Here is a 19,101-nt window from a genome sequence, read left to right on the forward strand (position 1 = left end):
TTCATATTCTGAAATGCAATATTAATTAGGTAAATAAAAATGCCAGAATTAATAAGTAAATCAATGTAATAAAGAGAGGCTTTAAAACTATGATTATAACTAGGTAAATAGAGAGTCTATGCCATGCAGTGCATGATGCATGACCCAGGATGGGCTCCGACGCCTGCGGCCCTTCTGTGGATAAAGCTGTTTTTAAATGTGGGTGAGTGGGTGGTGTATTTTTGTGAAAGAAATGAAAATCTGAACAGATTTATTCAGAGCAATCTCAAATCTCATGTCCAATGTGTGTGAAGTGTGAATCCCTTTGGGACTGGCCGCCATTGCTCAACACAGATATGTTTGTGAGTTCTCCTGCAGGCTGCAGCGAGTGACTGTAAAATCCATAAACCTCAATAACTCAACACAAACATGAGAAAAGACTGGCAGATTCACATCTGAGATGTTTGACCCTCACCTCCCATGGTCTACACATGAACCCGATACACGGCAAGTGCAGGAGGTAAACAACACCTGCAGACAGCATGCCTTTACCTCAACAGAGACATTCTCAATTAAATAAAACAGCAAAAAAGCACAAACAAATTGTATAATCACAATAAAGTCCAATAAAGTCTTATTAATCAATCGTCAATTAATTAATTACTTTGTTAAATATGCATTTAATTAAAATCTCATATGCTTAATACATAGTTTGCTAATTATTAAAATGTTTTTAAATGCAGTTAATTAACTTGTTCATTGACTTTTATCTTGGGCATTAGTAATTTTGTTAGAAAACATCTCTTTGTCCCATGTCTTTATTTCAAGAATGAATTTTTAATATGATTACATAACACCAAACAATAACTGTCCATGGTGCTGAATTTACAGTGATATGAAGAGCCATCAACCTCTTACCGTCACAGCAGACAGCAAAAAAATCAAATGAAGTGTAAAACTTTGGTATGATCACAATATTCAATGAGAAGGACTACAATATTCTGAGATACTGAGATGCCAGGTGCGAACGCGGAAATGGGTGACAGGCGGCTGTCCAGCGCTGTCCGAACCAACTCCAGAAAAAGTAAGAATAATCCTTGTTCTCCTTCCTATCAATCCACCTTCCTGAGCCCTTTTTTCCTGGTACCTGTTCTTATTGCGCAAGCCTCAACATTAGTGGGTGTTGCAGCATCAATTGGGTCACCACAATTGGGTTAATCATCCCTTGAGTGAGACACTAGTTGCATTTAAGTTTTATCGATGTTCTTTTGCACTGGGTGTTTCTACTGGAGATAACTGATAACAGATGCAGTTTATTTGGTCAGATGACCTAGAGCCATTAATTTTTCTTACTGTGACAAATCCTTTTATGTCAGCAGGATAAATTTTGCCTTCTAGGATTATTTTTTGCTCATTGAGTAAATGGAATTTTGTTGTTCCTTTTATCCCTGTTAATTAAAAAAGTTTAATAAGTACAGTCCTCATTACATTTAGTGGATTTGTTGCTTGAGGGGGGGAAGGGATCAGTGACCTATAAGAGTCCTGGGATCTCTAGTGCAGGTTGGGATCTCAGTGAAACCTGGAACACCAGGGGTGCAGAAATTAGTTTGTGACGATGAGGTGTGGTCTTTGGTCTTCCTACCCTCAGTCATGAACTCCATTCATTCATTGCTTGAATTCCTACCTTCTGAGCTCCTTATAGATGATGATGGAGGAATTAATTTCCCCCATTTCCTTGAAAAAAATTTAACCGAATGAATTTGACCCTGTGCTGCGACATTAACAGGCTCATGACACTGGGTCACTGCATTAAAAAATGCAGCGTTTAAATGGCTTTTCATTTTTAATTTGCTTATACTTCTTGTGCATTTTGAGTCATCAATGCACAACTAGGGACACTACAAAACCAAAAGGCAGCTAAAGCAGATGTCAGAATATAAATTAGCATCAAGAATTGAGTGTTGACTCCCTGTGCATTAGAGAAAAGAATCAATTTCATTTTGAAGGGGATTCATCAGAAACAGTGAAGCAACATCTCTGGTACGTTTGTGGACACATGAGATAAAGCAACATTGTGATGGGATTAATGGGAAGTTGGCGGCAGACAGAAAATTACCCTGACATTCATTTGAAAAGAAAATGAATGTCCTGTGAACCATAAAACTATAATGACGGCAGGGCACTTTCTTCAAAGCTATTAAATCAGCTTCAGGAGATACACCCTGTAAATCATCACAAAACTGAAATGTGTAAATTAAAAATTTCGATTGTTCTTTTAAAAGTATTGAACTTTTTGTAAAAAAAAAGAAAACATTGGACTGATGATTGATTGTAAATGCTAATAAACGTGTTTTGTAAAGTTTGCTTAAAATGTTCCTGAGCAGAAGATAAAGATCAACAGAAGGCAGAAAAGTTAAAATGACACATAAAGATGACACATTAAGCAATTTCCTTCGGGATTAATAAAGTTTTCTGGTTCTGATTTATTTTCAGACATTGACACAAGAGTTATCTACGTGATGTGAAAGAAAACATGGTTTGAAAACATGCTCCATGGTTTAGTACTGACACTCATGTGACTTTGGAGGTGACCCATTTCACCCTGACTGTTGTGCAGTAACACCGCTCCATCTAGTAGACAAAACCTTCTTAGCATAACCAGTTCAGACAACATGGGCATCGAAGCCCATGACACTTGTCTCTGGTTTTCTAGTTTTGGTAGGCCGTGACCTACTGCATGCTGGGTACATCCCACAAGAAATGAAATTCTGGAGATGTCACCTTCAGTGTGTCTGAAGGTGACACAAAATGCTTTAGGATTACATGCTTCTAGTGTTTCCAAAAAAGAACATTTGGGTCTACTCCAGGAGCCTTTCCCAAGAAGTGGGTTCTGGAAAACAAGCCCCCTAAACACCTCAACAAGAATCGGCACCACAGATGAGTCTTCCGTATCTATTGTATTAATGCTGTTTATGCAGTTCAATTAAATTAACTAAACCAAACAGAATGATAAAGACACAAAATGATGTATGTGAGTGTTAAATTGTTAAAGAAGAATCTAAAGTCTTACTATATTGAAACCTCCTTCCAATGTATATAAAGGGAATTTAAATCTTTTTAGTTACTCATCAAACCTTGTGTTTAAAAATGTGCATAACAGTCGGCCTTGGGTAATAAAAACTCTGTGCTTTTAGGAGTTTGTGACTTTTTAATGTTAAACTGCATGAGTTCATTTTCACACATCTGGAACATTATGTTAATATTTACACCAAACATCCCCATGTAAAAAAAGACCAGAAGTCAAAATGTCTTACAGAAGGTCAAGAACCCTAGCAGTGGTAAACACAGAGACTAAGAGCTTGTTAGTCTACAATGATATTTTCTTTTCTTCCACGAAATGTAACCAGAAATGCTACCATTGACATGTACAAAAAAAAAAGTGGGTAAAAATGTAAACAAATCCATGGCAGCAATAATCCATACAAGAAAATAATTTATTGTGAAAAGAAAAACAGGACTATCTGCACTGGGTTGATGGAGCTGAAGGTATTCTGGTTGTTCTGATTGAAAAGTTTTCATTTGACAGGTTGGGAACACATAATGGCAGAAGTTTTTGTAGAGCCCCAAGCAGACATCTGTAAAGCATTTATTTTCTACATTTTAGTGGGGTGTGACGCACATATTACAACCAGTCTTATAACATACACTTAATAAACCTGTGGCCGATAAAGGTTGAAATATATTTTACCAAAACAAAAAAAAAACATTTAACATATTTAAAAATTATACAAAATAATAAAAATAAAAGCACTAGTGCACACACACACACACACACACATACAGCAGATATCCAGTGCGCATTTAAATGAATTGTTAATGAGATCTAATATGTATTTAATAAATTATTTCAGAAAGTCTCATGTGGATTTTACTGACAAATTATAGCATATCTTTTCAATTTTAATAATAATAATAGTAATATGTATGGTGTTCCAAACATCATTGGCAGGTTACTAACACTTTCGTCAGCAGCTTAACCCATAAAACCAGCAGTGAACCTAAAGAAAATTAAACAATGAAAGACAACAGACAGTGCAGAGTAAATAGCCTCACAAACGTAACCTACTCCAATAACCACTGTAAACTTTACAACCTTCAACTGGAACACTTCTATAATAAATCTTACATTTTGTTCACACTGAGCACAAACACAAGTTTTTATTTATTTATTTATTTATATATTTGACATGGCGCAGTAGTGTGTTGCGATTTCCAGGTGGAGACCATGGCACAGGTTGGGTTGTGGCTGTAGGTAGTTTGTGAACTTACTGTTTCACATCGTGTGAGGTTTATGACACTGAGGATGATTGTTGGTGTTCTCGCTTTTAAAAAAATACATGAACATATGTTCTATTCAGCCTTTAATTGTGTTTTGTAACTTTGTAGCAATATACTGTAGTCTTAAAGTTATTAAAAAAAATACTTAAATACGCAAAAGATCTAAAGGTTGTCCTTGGAAAAATAAAGCTGAGTGACTGTTTAACAATTTTTTTGTTTTTCCGAGGACAGCCCTTCTATATGATTGTCATAGTTTATTTAAACCTTTAAAGTTTTATTTATTGTGCAAGTGTCTGGTAATGAAGAGGGTAGTAACTCCTTTCATCACAAATGAGCTAAATGAGTCTTTGACAAAGTTAATGTTTAGTATTATTTAGTGCTAGATGAATTGTGATGGTTACAGTAGGTCACTTTTCTTTAACTTGACTGCTGAAATATCTTCTGTTTTCATCATTCAGGAATGACGAGCAACCCTAATTTTACTATTTTTTTTACAACATAAAAAAAAAACATTTGCCACTAAATTGATCTGTCTTTGTGTGATAAGCAATGAGGGAGGTGGCCGTCAGCTTTAGATATTTTCACTGCAGATGGAAGTGGGTGGCCATGTCATTTATACCGATCTTGTGACAAACGAAAATATTATCACTAGCACACACCCAATCACACGTATGTATGTACATTAAGAAGCAAGCAAGTAGAACCCTCAAAAAAAATCAGAGGAGATGCAAAACATACAAAAAGACGAACAGAAGAAAAAACAATCACTACCACCGTGGGACGGAATAAAAAAGTGACACGTCAATTATGTACTGTACAGAGGTGAGGAGTTGGCAAATGAAAAAATGACTGCAAATGCAAAGATGAAAACCAAAGGCCAATACCGTGGTTTGGGGAGTAATGAGGTGGAGCAGGGCGGGGTTTAGTGGCCGTGGTCTTCACGGCGAGACGGGAGGTCCCTAACCACAGCTTCTGTGGGACATGCAGTGCACAACATGTAAGGTTTCAGGTTCACAAACTACTGACACAGTTTTGTCATCATCATCATCATCATCATCATCATCATCATCATATCATCATCATCATCATGATTGTCATTGTCGTTGTCATAATCAATCTCACGGTTTAGATTTTCCCGTTGGAGGTTGGTCAGCGCTGTTGTGGGTGCCACACAGGCTTGGGGAGGAGGGAGGGTCTCGGCTCTCTACACAGACTGCTCCTTGGGGAAGGTAAAAGGGGGGCGTGGCGCTTGAGGATGGGGGTTGAAGGTGTACATTGGCTGGTTGGTTGGGTGCTGAGTGTAGGGGTTCTGGGGGAGGAAGGTAACGGGAGGGTAGGCTGACGGAGGCGCCGTTGACTCGACACAGTGTTCTTGGTTGCCGGCACGATGGTAGCTCACATATTCAGCCGGGGTTGATAGCTCTTCGAAACGGTTCCCAGAGTTCTGCAGAGAGAAGAACATGAGAGCAAAAAAAAAAAGCAAGAAAGCACATCCACAAATTCTACATGGGGCTAATATAGCAGCACCAGAACATTTCACCTAAGTCGTCATTGAATTATATCAACAAAATGAAAGAAAAGTTGATTTAAAAAAATTATGTAATTAGCTCTGCTAATTAACTACTGTGTAAAATATACACTACCAGTCAAAAGATTAGGGTCTTTTAAAAAACATTAAATAATTCTGCATTAAAGATAATACAAAATGAATAAGACAATCATTGTCAAAGTCAGAAATAAAGATAAAGTCATAGACTCATTTGCTGATACATCAGACATTCAGCTAATCTAAAATGCAATTTTTCTTTAATCAGTGCATCTGGGATCTTTACAAAGGGGGTTCTAATAACAAATGAAGCTTTTAAAGTGACAAACTCGGAGTAACAAACACAAGATTCCATTGGAACTGAAGACTAGTTCTTGCTGATTTTGCAGATGTAATTTTCATCTACCAGAGTCATTTACACCCTGAACAATGCCTGGGCTAGAGGTTTGACAAATTTGATGATAAATCAATTAATCAAATTATAATTTTTTTTAATCAGAAATTAAGAACATTTTTAAATGACCCTACATTTTGGAATGGTAGTGCTTTAAGTTTATTACAAATATTTCACTAACCAATGTTCCAATAACAGGTTAAAAAAATATTATTTTTGAATTGAAGTTTAATTCAGCCTTGAGCATATTCAGTGATGGAGCTATCAAAAGACAATTTTAAAAGACAATTTATTTGCATATTTGCATTATCAGCACACAGTGACTTTGAGACACAAACACAATCTGTACAGAAAAAGGCTTCCCTTGGTCACTGCATCCTGATCCAAGTCCAAATGAGCACAGTTACTGGGCCACTTATGGGCCACAGCATTAGCAAGTCACAAAATAATTTTTATTGTCTCTGCTATTTGTTTACACCAATTGTTGTTTTATTAGCAATCTGTACTGATTATTCTGAATAATTAAGAGTTTATTTACTGAGCAACAAGGATAAAAGGAGATGAGACAACAATAAGACAAGAGAGGAGATGCTTAATGAGCAATGTTATTAATAAATATGAAAAAAAAGATAAACACAAATTCATTGTGAAGGGAAATGAAATATGGATATGAAAATTAAACTTACGCAGAGCTCCCAAGCATTTTTACATCTACGATTACGAGGAGTCCCACCCTGAGGGCAGTGCAGTATGTGGGAGGAGCAACACACATCAAATAAACACTGCTCTGCGTCCCCACATGTCAACCGCATACCATCATGTCACACAAGTCATGGGGTCGGGGCTTCAGGTTTGACACATGGGGATAAGGTGCTGGTTAAGGGAAGTGCAAATGCAAATGCAAGCGTTTGTAGAGAATAAATCCCACTCTCATCCAAACGTGCCTCAGACAATGCTGTTTTCATTATATTTGATATAGTTTTGCCATTGAACCTCTTAGAACATGTCCTTCCCCAGGTTCAGCGTCCTAATATTTGAAGCTCAAACGGAGGTCTACTTAAAGGTTCATTTGTTTCAGTTCTGCAAATTAGGAAAATTAATCTTTCCTGAACGAGCTTTGCCAATGTAAAGTGATTGATGTCTGATGAAGTATTTGGGACATTTGGAAGAAATCACATCATATTAGCTGTGTCTCAAAATAATCATCTTCTGCACTTTTACAGTGGCATTTATGGATAATTATTAATTACTGATAACACAGAGATTTTCAGACTGACTATCTATGAATTATAATCAAAGTTCAAGATCTGAGATGGATTAAATGTTTTTTCTTGTTTGAGTATCACTCAGACATTAAGAAAGAAGTTAAACAGACCACTGGGGCAGCAAAATAAAATTTCTTGCCATTTATTCTTTACAGACTAACAATAAAGCCGTCCTTGGGGAAATCAAAAGGATTGAAAGGGACCGAAAGATACTGTAGCATTTCTCGCATTAGCAAGTCTGATGTTCTCAATAACAGAATATGGGGAGAATCACCCCTGCGGGACGAAAAAGAAAAAAACGAACTTCTTCACCGCAGCTCTGATGGCCGCAGTGCTGCCGAGTGGCTCGGCGAATCCGGACAAGGCGTGCACAAACAGCTGCTGCACCCGATAACGGACTTATTTTCTTAAATTGCAGAATGTAATGAGATGGCCAGAGGTGGAGGTGATCTGGCCCTCTGACAATTCCCTCTGTACGGGCGGCATCAAAGCCACAGAGGGAGAAAGAGCGATGCCCTGCCCTGGCACTGGACTGAGGGACTAATCTAAATGGAAATCGCCGGGCCCACCGAGCTAAGTCTTTCTGCAACACCTCAAACTATGAGGAAGGAAAGAGTGGACTGAGGTTCCAGCTTTGGGGAATATGACCCAAATAGGCAACCTCCACACCCTCACCCACCAAAATCTCCCTGACAATGTAATGATTCCCACATTGTACCCGTGAGCTCCGAGATATCCAAATTTGCACAGTAATTACTTCCAATATTTAAAGTTAAGAGTGGGGACTGCAGGCCTCCGCTAAAGGTGTGTATATATACACACACACTCACACACACACATATTTATATATTCATTCATTCATTCATCCTCACAGCACATTGAGGCGGCTGTGAATCAGTCCTGAAGTGGATCAGTTCTGGGTGGCATTAACTCTGACTGAGAGCAGTGACATCGGGAGACAAATCAGACCAGAGAGGAGCTACATAGCAAGATGGGGGCTCAGACGTGACCCTGAAAACCACTCCATCAGAACCATTATGAGACATGGCTGATAATGGCTTTATGCTTGCAACGACTTACTAATAGCATACAGGTTGATTTTATAAAGTTAAAGGTAGTTATTGTCAGGGAAACCATCGGGTTTATGACCTACCTGGACCTCTTCCCGACTAGTTTGCATAGCTTTCCAAACATGGGTGGTAGTAGCCTAGTGTTTTACACACTTGCTTGTGAACCAGAAGGGTACAACATTACAGCATTACAGGTTAAAACCCCACTTACTACCACAGTGTCACTGAGCAACACTGAATGTCTCCAGGTTGCTCTGGATAAGGCATTAAACATCTGTTAAATGCCATAAAAGTCAATGTCTTCACGGTGGGGGTGGAAGTCACGGCAGGAGTGCTGATAATGGCACTGCCATGTTGGAGATGCTGTACTGAGAGGTGTCTATCAAGAGATTGGCCCACCTCTGAACTAACCATATTCTAATTGCAGTGGTACGTATTAAATTGGTACAAAAATGACACGGGAAGCTGTTCAAGGGTCTTGTTTCAGTTTTGGAATGCAGACCTTGTGCTATGTTCTAGGACAATAGCACAAAGTAACACAGCCATTTTAAACAACCAGGGTAATGTGATTACCAGGCTGTGTGATTTATTCATCTTGCTGCAGGAAGTACTCTATACTTGAAATAATTTTACTGCGATAATAAAAATTATTTGGAGTCTACTGCAGGATTCAAACATATTCGGACATATGGGTGTTCTTTTCTACTCACCAAAAATGCACCATAGCAATCACTCATGACTAATGAACCGTTAGCACCTCATTTCATTATGGTCTTTAAATGCTTAATCAGGGCTAAGTTGATTTGCTTTCTCGGCACGTGTGATATAACGTAGAACACTGCCAGGGCACAGACCTACAAGCTTCTAACCTTCTGAATCTGATTATGTATCAGGGATTTAATCATTTTAAAGATAAATCGACAATCTATGTCTGCAATGAAAGAAAATCCACTCTGGATGCACACATGCGGAACTTCCTTTCAGGGACTATATGATTGCAGGGAAGTGCCATGAAGCGCTTCGTCAGCTAAAACGTCTTGGCTCAGTCCTCCCACGTGTGAAAAACGAGACCCTTTCACCTACACAGTGAGATGAGCACCCTGTTTGGTCCTGTTCTATTTGGAGATGGTGTGGATGCCGGAAACAGGGTGACCTAGTGCAGATAAAGAGGCGGTAGCAGCGACAGCCATGTAAACCTGCCTGGAGAGGGTCAGCGCATTATCACTGACTGTAATAAAAAATAAAATAATAAAAGCATGCATCCAAAATTGATGCGATGATGTGCCCGTACAGTCACACACACACACACACACACACACACACACACACACACAGGGGCACATATGGAGAGAGGTGGTGCATGAAACTGAAGGATTTGGACAAGGACAGATTAAGGGCCATGGATAAGCATGTGCAGCAAGGCAAAACCCTCTAAAGGTTACTTTAGATGTAAATGTGGATAATGGTAGCATTCAGGCCGGCGATGGGATGATGTTAGTGAGAGTGGGCTGGGATGTGACAGTGGAGGTAGATGACGTGAGAACGGATCATGCTGAAAAACTGGGAAATTACATTAAAAGGCAGTGAAAGTCATCTGATGACATTAATGAATTATTGCACTGATGTTGCATCGTAAAGACAATGGCAAGCTTTACCAACCATGTGCTTGTAAACATATGATATATTATAATAAATTATTAGCTGATAAAGTTATCATATGTTAATAAGAATTATAACAGTGATCAAAATTTAAAGAAAACAATAACACATTACACATTAAAGACATAAGCTGTAATTTTTAATCATGCATACATAGGTAAAGGAAAAGATAATCAAACAAAAAAAGGAATAAAGGAGAGTGAATTTAAATCCTATAATGCTCACTTTTTCATAGATTGTCCCACTTATTCCATGGTCACTTGCCAAGAAAATCCCTATTCTCAGATCTTTAGTTAATAAAATCAAAGAAATAATTAGGCTAATCTAGGCTTTCTGCTAAGTTACTATGAGACCATAGGCAAAGTGGACTCGGTCAGAATATTGTGCATAACCCAACAGGTATTTCCAACCTGCCAATTTGACTGATTGCTTATTTCTTTTAAGACCTTTTATGAATCTTTTACACTGTGCTGTATTTGCAATAACGCATTCAAGGTGGTGTTAAACTGTGAGATACTGACAATGGTGTGCTGATTTAACTGATACCTCAGTACTCTAACAGACACGCTGGTGTCCAGTTCATGGATGGATTTTAGTCTGTTTCTTTGTGTGAGAAGTGACTAAATGATCACTTGCACTTTCATAAACCACCTTGCTGCCTTATGGACTGAAACACAGTTAGACTCAAACACAGGAAAGACGCTTCCATACAGCAACGAATATGCAAAAGCTGTCGATGTATCCTATTCATAAAGCAGGACTGTGGAAATTACTAGGACAATAAAGCTGGGTGAGTCTTTATCCATTCAAGGGACTCAGGTCCATTCTGAGCATAATCACAAATGTAATTAGACTGTATTAAGCATTAATAAAAACATCATTGAAAAACACATTTCAAACTCTATTTCAGGCAAAATATGATTTGAAAAATAAGATAAAGGTGGCAAAGGAGATGGCTGATCTGAATGGAACAGTCAGGTGGTCCATGACGCTGGAAGGTGTGTGATATGAACGGGACACCTCTTTAGAAGAAACAGGCACCAAACAGCCAAACACGAATGTCATGAATAATTCATCTAATGATTAGTTTATGCTACTGAAGAGCCACTGGTCTACAAACACATGACACGATGTGTGTGTGTGTGTGTGTGTGTGTGTTGCAGACACCACAAACGTCAGATGCCCTTATCTGCAGTCACTCAAGGATGTGCTAAGCTGATCTGGACAAGAAGGACACGGACACCCAGGAGTCTGGAGGACTACAGCATCTTATGGACCCATGGTTCTTCTCAGCTGAGGACAAATCTGCCAATCCCCTGTGTAAATTTGTCACGTTGTTTTGTGCAAATTCAGTTGGCTAGCTACTTAAACATACATACCAGTCAAAGGTTTCAGCACATGCATCTTTTGTATTTTTCAATATAATTTTTTTCTCCTATCTATGTCTGTCTGTCTGTCTGTCTGTCCAGTGAATCTCATGGAGACTATGACAGGGGCATTTTTGACAAACTGAATACAGGAAAACATTCACACGAGTTAATGACGAGCAGTGACAAGTGTTCAACATAGGAACAGTCCTATTGCAACGGTCACGCATGTCAAGTCATTCAGTGCTTTGAAGAAGTGAAGGACAACATGGAGAACACACATTTTAACAGAGGGAAAGGGAGCAAGAGATGGAACAGGCTGAGACTCAAGTTGTGAGATTTTTTTTTTTTTTTTTGGAAGTGTTGGGGAGGATAATAAAGCTATTATCTTTAAAAGAGTGACTACAGCAGCCGCTGCACTGACATCCTTTGAGATAGTTGCTAGAAGCTCTTGGGTGCTCGTGTAACCCACTGGGCCCAAAACCAGCTCACAGCTCCCGTCTGATCTACAAAAGGGCTGACAACCAGTAACGGAATTCTCATAAAAGATGGACTGAAGTGACATAACCAACTGCTATCCATTCATTATCATATGTTTAAATGACAATATACACATGGTATTTTATATCTTCACTGGGATGCATGAAACAATGGAATGAAAAAAACACGAATCAAACAATAAAGTGAAGAACATTTCAAAACAAAAATGTAAGCTTTTTTGGTTTAGTTTTGTTAAAGTAATATGATTATGGTTGTTTTTTTCAAAAGCTAATTGCAGCTATTCCTATCAATTTAACTATGCGCATATGCCCGGCAGAAAAATAGAATGCCTCCACTTTACACATTTACAGCACAACATGGCTCTGTTGAAATTATGCAGCTAACAAGCCAATGATATCACAACAATTAGAAACCGTTCTCGTTAACCGTTGGATCCTTTGAAATTGCAAGCCCATTACGAGCGGCACCCCTTCCTCCCACCCGCGCTGCACTAATTTTAAACACAATCAGCACAATCACCGGGCATGCATTGAGCTCAGCCATGCAGAGACCCGCCATGCAACAGACTCTAACCGAACCCTGCGATGGAAATCCAGTCTGGTCTGGAGCACTCGCCTGCTTGAGAGAGAGAGAGTTCTCTGATAGACCTTCCAAGACATGCATAGATTTTTTTTTTTGGAGTGTTGGGGGAGAGGCAGAAGGTGGGGAGGGGTATCATGGCGAGTTCCACTGTAATTAGCCCAAAGGTTAGACCACAGGTGGCAGTTAAGATGTTGAATAAAATACCTGAAGGGGTCCGATTGAGGTAGTAAAATTGTGCTACCATTGCTCTCTGTCACTGTCTGAACCTTTAGCCAACATTTTGGAGGGTTGTTTTGCAAAACAAAAAAAAATTAAAAGTGGACAAGGAAGCAGGGGGTTAGAAAGGGAATAAACAACAGTGACGATGATGAGGCATCGAGGACACGGGAGGAGTTCAGTGCTTTGTGAGAGAGTGAGGGACTCAAACCCAAAAAGAGGCCGTAAGTAAAAAAAAAAAGGAATAAAGGAAAGAAAGAGAAAGCAGGGAGAGATGGGAGTGCATCAGTATGTGTACCTTGAGGCCAGAGTCTGGGGGAAAGGCCTACAATGGCATGCGCTAGTGTGAGCTAGGCTGGATGGTTGCATACTCGACAAGGTCCCCGCCAGCGTGAGCAGAGCTTCGTGGGCTGGGAGAGGAGGCCAAAGCTGCAGTATCCAGCTCCGCATACTGGACATCGCAGTCCTTGTGACCAGAGTTCTGGAGATAAGAGAGGCGAGAGGTGTGTGTGAGGAGTGTGGCGAAAAGAAAGAGGAAAGGACAGAGTGTGTGCAGAGTGTGAGATTGTCAGAAAGAGATGAAAAGCTGTCTTTTTGTGTGTGCATTTGTGTGTTTGAAACAGAAACACTGAGATATAGAGGACAGAAAGAGCATGGAGGTGTTGGCTCCAGACTCAAGAGAATTCATGGACAGAGATGGGAAGGTAGGATGATGTTTGGTTGTTAAGTGAGAGACATGTTAGGAATAATATGATGCAATAATGTCATGAAGGATGTGAGAAGTTAAGGAAAAAGGACATTACCTAGATTTTAAAAATGCATTTAAAAGACATTCCAGGGAAAGACAAAAGGCAAAATCCACTGATACTTGACATAAAATAAGATAAAGGAAAAAAACAATAGTCAATAGACAAATCATTTATCAAGACAAAAGAGAGAAAAGCAAGATATAAAATCTATAGAGAACAACATATGTTGGTCATATAAACTGAAAATTTGTTATATGAGCCAATATTTCCAATTTTGTCTTATATGTTTGCTGAAGGTCATTCTGGTGACAAGTGAAATTAACCCAGACCTAATATATGCCACCATAAAGAAATTTGCAATTAAAAAGAGCACAAATAATAATAAACAAATTGGCTAAAATGTCACAACCCCAGTTTAGCTGCACATTGCTACTGGTGGCATTATGCATTACAAGACAATTTTGTTTCATGGATGAATGTAGCAACCAAAGAAGTCAGAAAATAGAGAAAACTCCACAAGAGAAAATAAATTGAGCCAGATCCCAGAATTAAAAGCCGCAAACCCCTCCCCAGCCAGTGTAATGGAAGAGATGAGGTAATTTGCTTCATCAAAAGTGACTTGCATCAGTGGTGTTAGAGAACTTCAAGCATTAAAGCCACTTCAGACTGCTCACTCCTAACTGTCACTGTGTTGCTGGATAGGTCTTACTCCCATAAAGAAAATGACAAATGAAAAAAATGAGATGTGAATGGTCACTGAATGGTTGTGAGAGTGGTTGTGATGTGCTGCCCTTTGTGCAGTCTTTTTCCAGAGACGTGAGGGAGTACGGGGCAGGAGGGGAGGAATGTTGACAAAGGGAAATCTGGAACCAAATCTATGCAGTCGCTTAAAAACATGTGAAATATGAGCTCGTTTGACTGTGCCACAGACAGCTTTAGCTCCTCCCCTTCCAGAAACAAGTTTTCATGCCCTTTTCATGACAGAAGCACTCTCCAGTAAGGCACAATGGCAGCCATTGCAGAGCTAATTATGGCCACACTGGTCTCTGAGTGCTGACCGCTCCCCCCAGGGAGAGTCGGCCCTAAGCCCAGCAAAGCCCATTCATTAGTTTCAGGAAAGGCGAGCAGAAAAAAAAAAGCCCAAGCGAATTCGGCGACAGTTTTAGCATCAGTGGAAAATGGATGTTCCGTTTGACTGTCGTAATAGGTGCCTGGGGAAAAAGACCCAGAAAATCCAGATTTGATGTTTTTGGGGGACTTTTCACCCACTCTGCTAATCTGATGTGTATTGATTTGGAAGTCAGACCAGAGCAGAGGCAGAAGGTCTGCATATACATGAGGTTTTAGTGTCACAACACTGGCATGAACCCTCTCTATTAAAAATACACTAAGAAGCCCCAATAACCTTGTAAGTGTTTAAGTCAATTAAGAGCTGTACACGGTACTCATTTGAGCAAATCAAAGTTATTACGTTTCATCCAAGCACGTTTTCGTCCTTCTTTTTAACACATCAAAGAAACCTGACAATCTATATCGTCGTACGATGTCATAGGAAACGTCACATGAAAACATTTATCCGCAAACCGACTAATATGTGTAACATCCGCAGGCTGAGCTAATCCCAACACAACACCGAATCACTACCATTAGAACATTTTTAGGCCTTAATGACACTGAATTTGACACATGAGAGTAGAGAGAGAATTAAGATGCTCCTGCCACAGTGCAGTGTGCAGTGCAAAGGCCTACTGCTGCAATGGCAAAACCTTGTGGAGAAGAGATGATCCAAGCCCAAAGTGCATACCAGACCCATGCGGTGATCTCTGAAGTAGGTTCTACAGGTTCTACAGAAATTAGCATGTTTGGCACATCTGGGCTGTAGATCAAATACCAGTTTCTGAAGAGATCTTGTAATAATAAAGAATTAATATGGGAGTAGTTCTAGTGTCTCAGAATCAACATTTCCATGGATTGAATTAGCCAGTTAATAATTAGACTTTGGGCTTTGCTGGAAAATATATATATTTGTAATGAAATTGTATCTGGAAAGAAAGGATCAGGTTGAACCTGAAGAAAAATATCAGCATGGAATAACCATGTAACAACCCCCATCTGATTACCTTCTCAGTGCGATTCAATGTGGTGAATGGGTGCATATCAGAAATCAGCACAGGCTTGCAGAATATAAATAAAATGTTTAATCTGAATGCATATCTCATGTAAATGAAATTCCTTTTCGGAAAGCAGTTGGCAATTCGCATCAATGTTAACTAGCTGATTGGAGTCTTCAACCGGAACGATTTGCAGGCTGATTGATATAAGCCTCTACTCCTAACAGCAGACAGTGAAACAGGGCTGTAGTTCTCAACCCTGTTCCAGAAGTTCCCCGTGTTTAGAGGTTTTCATTTCTTATTTAAGGCTCTGGCCATACAGTGTCTTCTGTGGTTTATCCATCATCTCTTGTGCTATGATATGTCTTGTTCACCTTACTCTACACTCTATGTTGTTTTTTATAAAATCTGGTAGCTCAGTAGTAACAGTCCCACCCTGGGTTGAGTTTCTCCAGGTTAATTTTCTACACATGGGAGTCTGGGGCTAAATTTTTTATGCCCTTTTCAGGGCTTGTTCCTTCCTTGCCCAGCATCACATTGTTGCTGGTAGAGGCTCTAGCTTCTGTCGAACCCACAAACTAAACTAGTAGTTTTAAAAGATGTATGGATGGGGAACTCCAGGAAAAAATAAAGCAAAGAAACACGGATGTGAAAAAGCACAAGGATAAGCTAAGGATAAGCTTCTTTTCCTGACAAGTTAGGCCTTATCAGGGCTCTTAGGTTTGTAACTCAAAATCTATAGAAACCGAATGAGAATTGCTGGTGTCTTCCTCTTGTAAGTGACTTTGGATAAAAGCGTCTGCTAAGTAAAGTAAAGTAAGACCTTGAAAAAAAATAAACCTAACATAGTTTTCCCCATGGATTGTGCATGAGGCATATTAGGTTAGGTCAATGATTTGCTTACAGTTCAAAACAATGCTCTGAGAAATAATGGTTATAATATTTCCCCTCTGTACTATTATAAAAACAGGTTATTTTAGAAAGAGCATTTTTTAGTTTTCTCCATTGATGATGAAAACAGAGCATTAGTGTGGAATTAGTCTGTGTTTACATTAATCTCAAAACGCTCAATGCGCTCTGGGATTTCCAAATTACAGTGCAATTAGTTTGAGGAGGAAAAAAATGAGGGAGAAAATTTGTCTTTCCTTAAAAACCTTATATTTAGCTTTGTATTCAGCATCATGGTAAACAAAAGAAGTATAGTAAACACTGTCACACTGTATACCATGGTATATATCTCAAAATATTTCCCGATTAAACCCACAAGTAAATAAATGTGACAATTTTAATAAATAATATAGCTGAGAAGAAAGTAGATTTGATGACAAAATAAAAGGCAATGATGGCATAAGTAGCATTTACATCATGCAACTCTTGGACAATTCTTGCATAGTTTTTAGAAATGACTACAACATCAGACCAGGTATGCAAGAACCTGACCAGCAGGTTGGGCTGTTGGGGTTAATGACACACTCAAAGGTTGAGGATGGTGATGATTTGGTGAAATGGGTGCTGGATGGAAGGTGAATGGTGTAAAGATGGTTTGGAAATAACTGATGAAAAATGAAAAGCTGTTGGTCCCTAGTCTTCTTTTTCCCCGCCTTTTTTCACTTTTACTCATCATTGTTTAATTTTTCTGCAATAGAATACGTGACCAGTCCATGCCTAAAATGCAGGTCCACAGTTCAGATATTTTGAACAACTGCTTGGATTTGGAGCTCAAAAACCCATCACACCAAGACCTGATGTTTACAATAAATAAACAGATAAGTAAATAAATAAAGAAACACAAGTGTAAAATGTAATAATGTTCTATTGGTACACCAAAGAATAACCATGAACAGCAGTAAGTCCGATTTTCGGAAGCAGCGCAACTCACCATTTTATCGGTGAAGGCAGTGGACTCGGAAGGAGCCATGTCATAGTATGGGGGTTGGAGAGGAAGCTTCTGCATCTCTTCTTCCTTGTCCAGGTGGACAACCTGTGACAGAAATGACAGCTGATGTTAGATGAGGACCATCAAGCCAAGTTAAAGAGGATCCAGAATCTTCCAGTCAATCAAACCTTTTTTTAAATAGGACAAGAAATGTAAAGTGGTTTACCAGTGGTTCTCAATCTCAACAAAACTACAACAATTAGCACTTTTCTCTGTTAGTTGAAGAATTTTAGGTTTGTCATACAGTAGATCCACTTTGTCTTATGCTGGGTAATGCCTGTTCATCACTGGGATATCACCAATGTGCATGGAATTAGCTTCTTTCACAAGATTTAAATAAGGACCGGACTATGTATCACTCAGACATCCACATATTTCATAAGGGCACTGCTCAAGTGAAATGAAGAACAACACACAGCCTTTACCTGAACTGAATATAACAGCGCACCTTTGTACCTTCTCTGTGTGTGTGTGTGTGTGTATATAAATATATAAAGATCCGAAAAACTTAAATAGACACATGTGCTTGATGTGCAGCTGGTATTGTTAGGAGGGCTATTTTAATGGTTTGATGTGACTGAATAGTACTCCATTTGCATGGGAAGCCTGTGAGTACAGATTTTTGCCAATCGTCACCTGACTATGTCAAATTTCAGAGGGATATCTATTCAGCGTAAAGACGACTTCAGCTTTACACCAAATATCCTGAGACCTTGTGAAAAGAATTCATTTTATACTGAGAATAAAAGGATTTGCCACTGCTTTGCTACACTAGCCAACTTTTTTTTTTGCTTTCTCCCTGCACTAGAATGACTGAAAGTGATGGTTGAGATGTGAGCCCAGGAGGCTGCTGATGCTGCTGCAGGTGCAGAGATTTCAAAGCACATGCACATTCTCCAGTCTCAGTCAAGCTTTTGAAAGGCTTTCATCCTGAAATGTTCTCACTGAATCTGTTATAATCCATGTCTAGAATAATGCTCCAGTTTCCAAGAACCCATTACCTGGATCAATATGCACTAGAGGAGAGTCATTTTCTGTATATAAAGAAACAAATATCTATGACATACAAGCTATGAACACATAGGTTCAATTGACTAGGGTTCTTTGCATATATATTTAATGTAGAAAATAAATCCTATGCATTTTTTAATGGGAACTATTGTATAATCATTCAACATTAGCATTAAATGTTGGAGGCCTAAGCTGAGCTGAGTTATAATTTATCAGAAAGGCAGAGGCGGGCATTATTTGAGTTTTGTGGACTAGATTTAAATGACTTCAATATCTGTGTGTATACACTACATATACAGTTATTTTTCATATTCTCATTTGTAACTAATAAATGGATGAATAACAAAATCCTCAGCTGTAATCAAATTGCTTTTCTC

The 19,101-nt window shown here is 38.9% G+C and overlaps 1 protein-coding gene across 5 annotated transcripts in view; it reads right to left on the reverse strand.

Annotated features, from left to right (window-relative positions):
* Nucleotides 1-2,940: 2,940 nt before the first annotated feature.
* nectin1b (nectin cell adhesion molecule 1b) overlaps nucleotides 2,941-19,101 on the reverse strand; it is a 142,194-nt gene continuing 126,033 nt past the window's right edge. The window contains exons 9-12 of one of the 5 annotated variants that reach the window (XM_028961231.1): nucleotides 17,657-17,758; nucleotides 13,289-13,398; nucleotides 6,944-6,991; nucleotides 5,574-5,761 (exon numbers count right to left, since the gene is read on the reverse strand). In XM_028961231.1, coding sequence (XP_028817064.1) covers nucleotides 5,713-5,761; nucleotides 6,944-6,991; nucleotides 13,289-13,398; nucleotides 17,657-17,758 — 309 coding nt within the window. In that variant the 3' untranslated portion in view covers nucleotides 5,574-5,712. Of the gene's footprint in view, nucleotides 5,762-6,943; nucleotides 6,992-13,215; nucleotides 13,399-17,656; nucleotides 17,759-19,101 lie in introns of all 5 variants that reach the window. The other 4 variants (XM_028961232.1, XM_028961234.1, XM_028961230.1 and 1 more) reach the window with 4 other exon arrangements.

This window comes from Denticeps clupeoides, chromosome 19 (genome assembly GCF_900700375.1).
Source record: "Denticeps clupeoides chromosome 19, fDenClu1.1, whole genome shotgun sequence".
Classification (NCBI taxonomy): domain Eukaryota; kingdom Metazoa; phylum Chordata; class Actinopteri; order Clupeiformes; family Denticipitidae; genus Denticeps; species Denticeps clupeoides.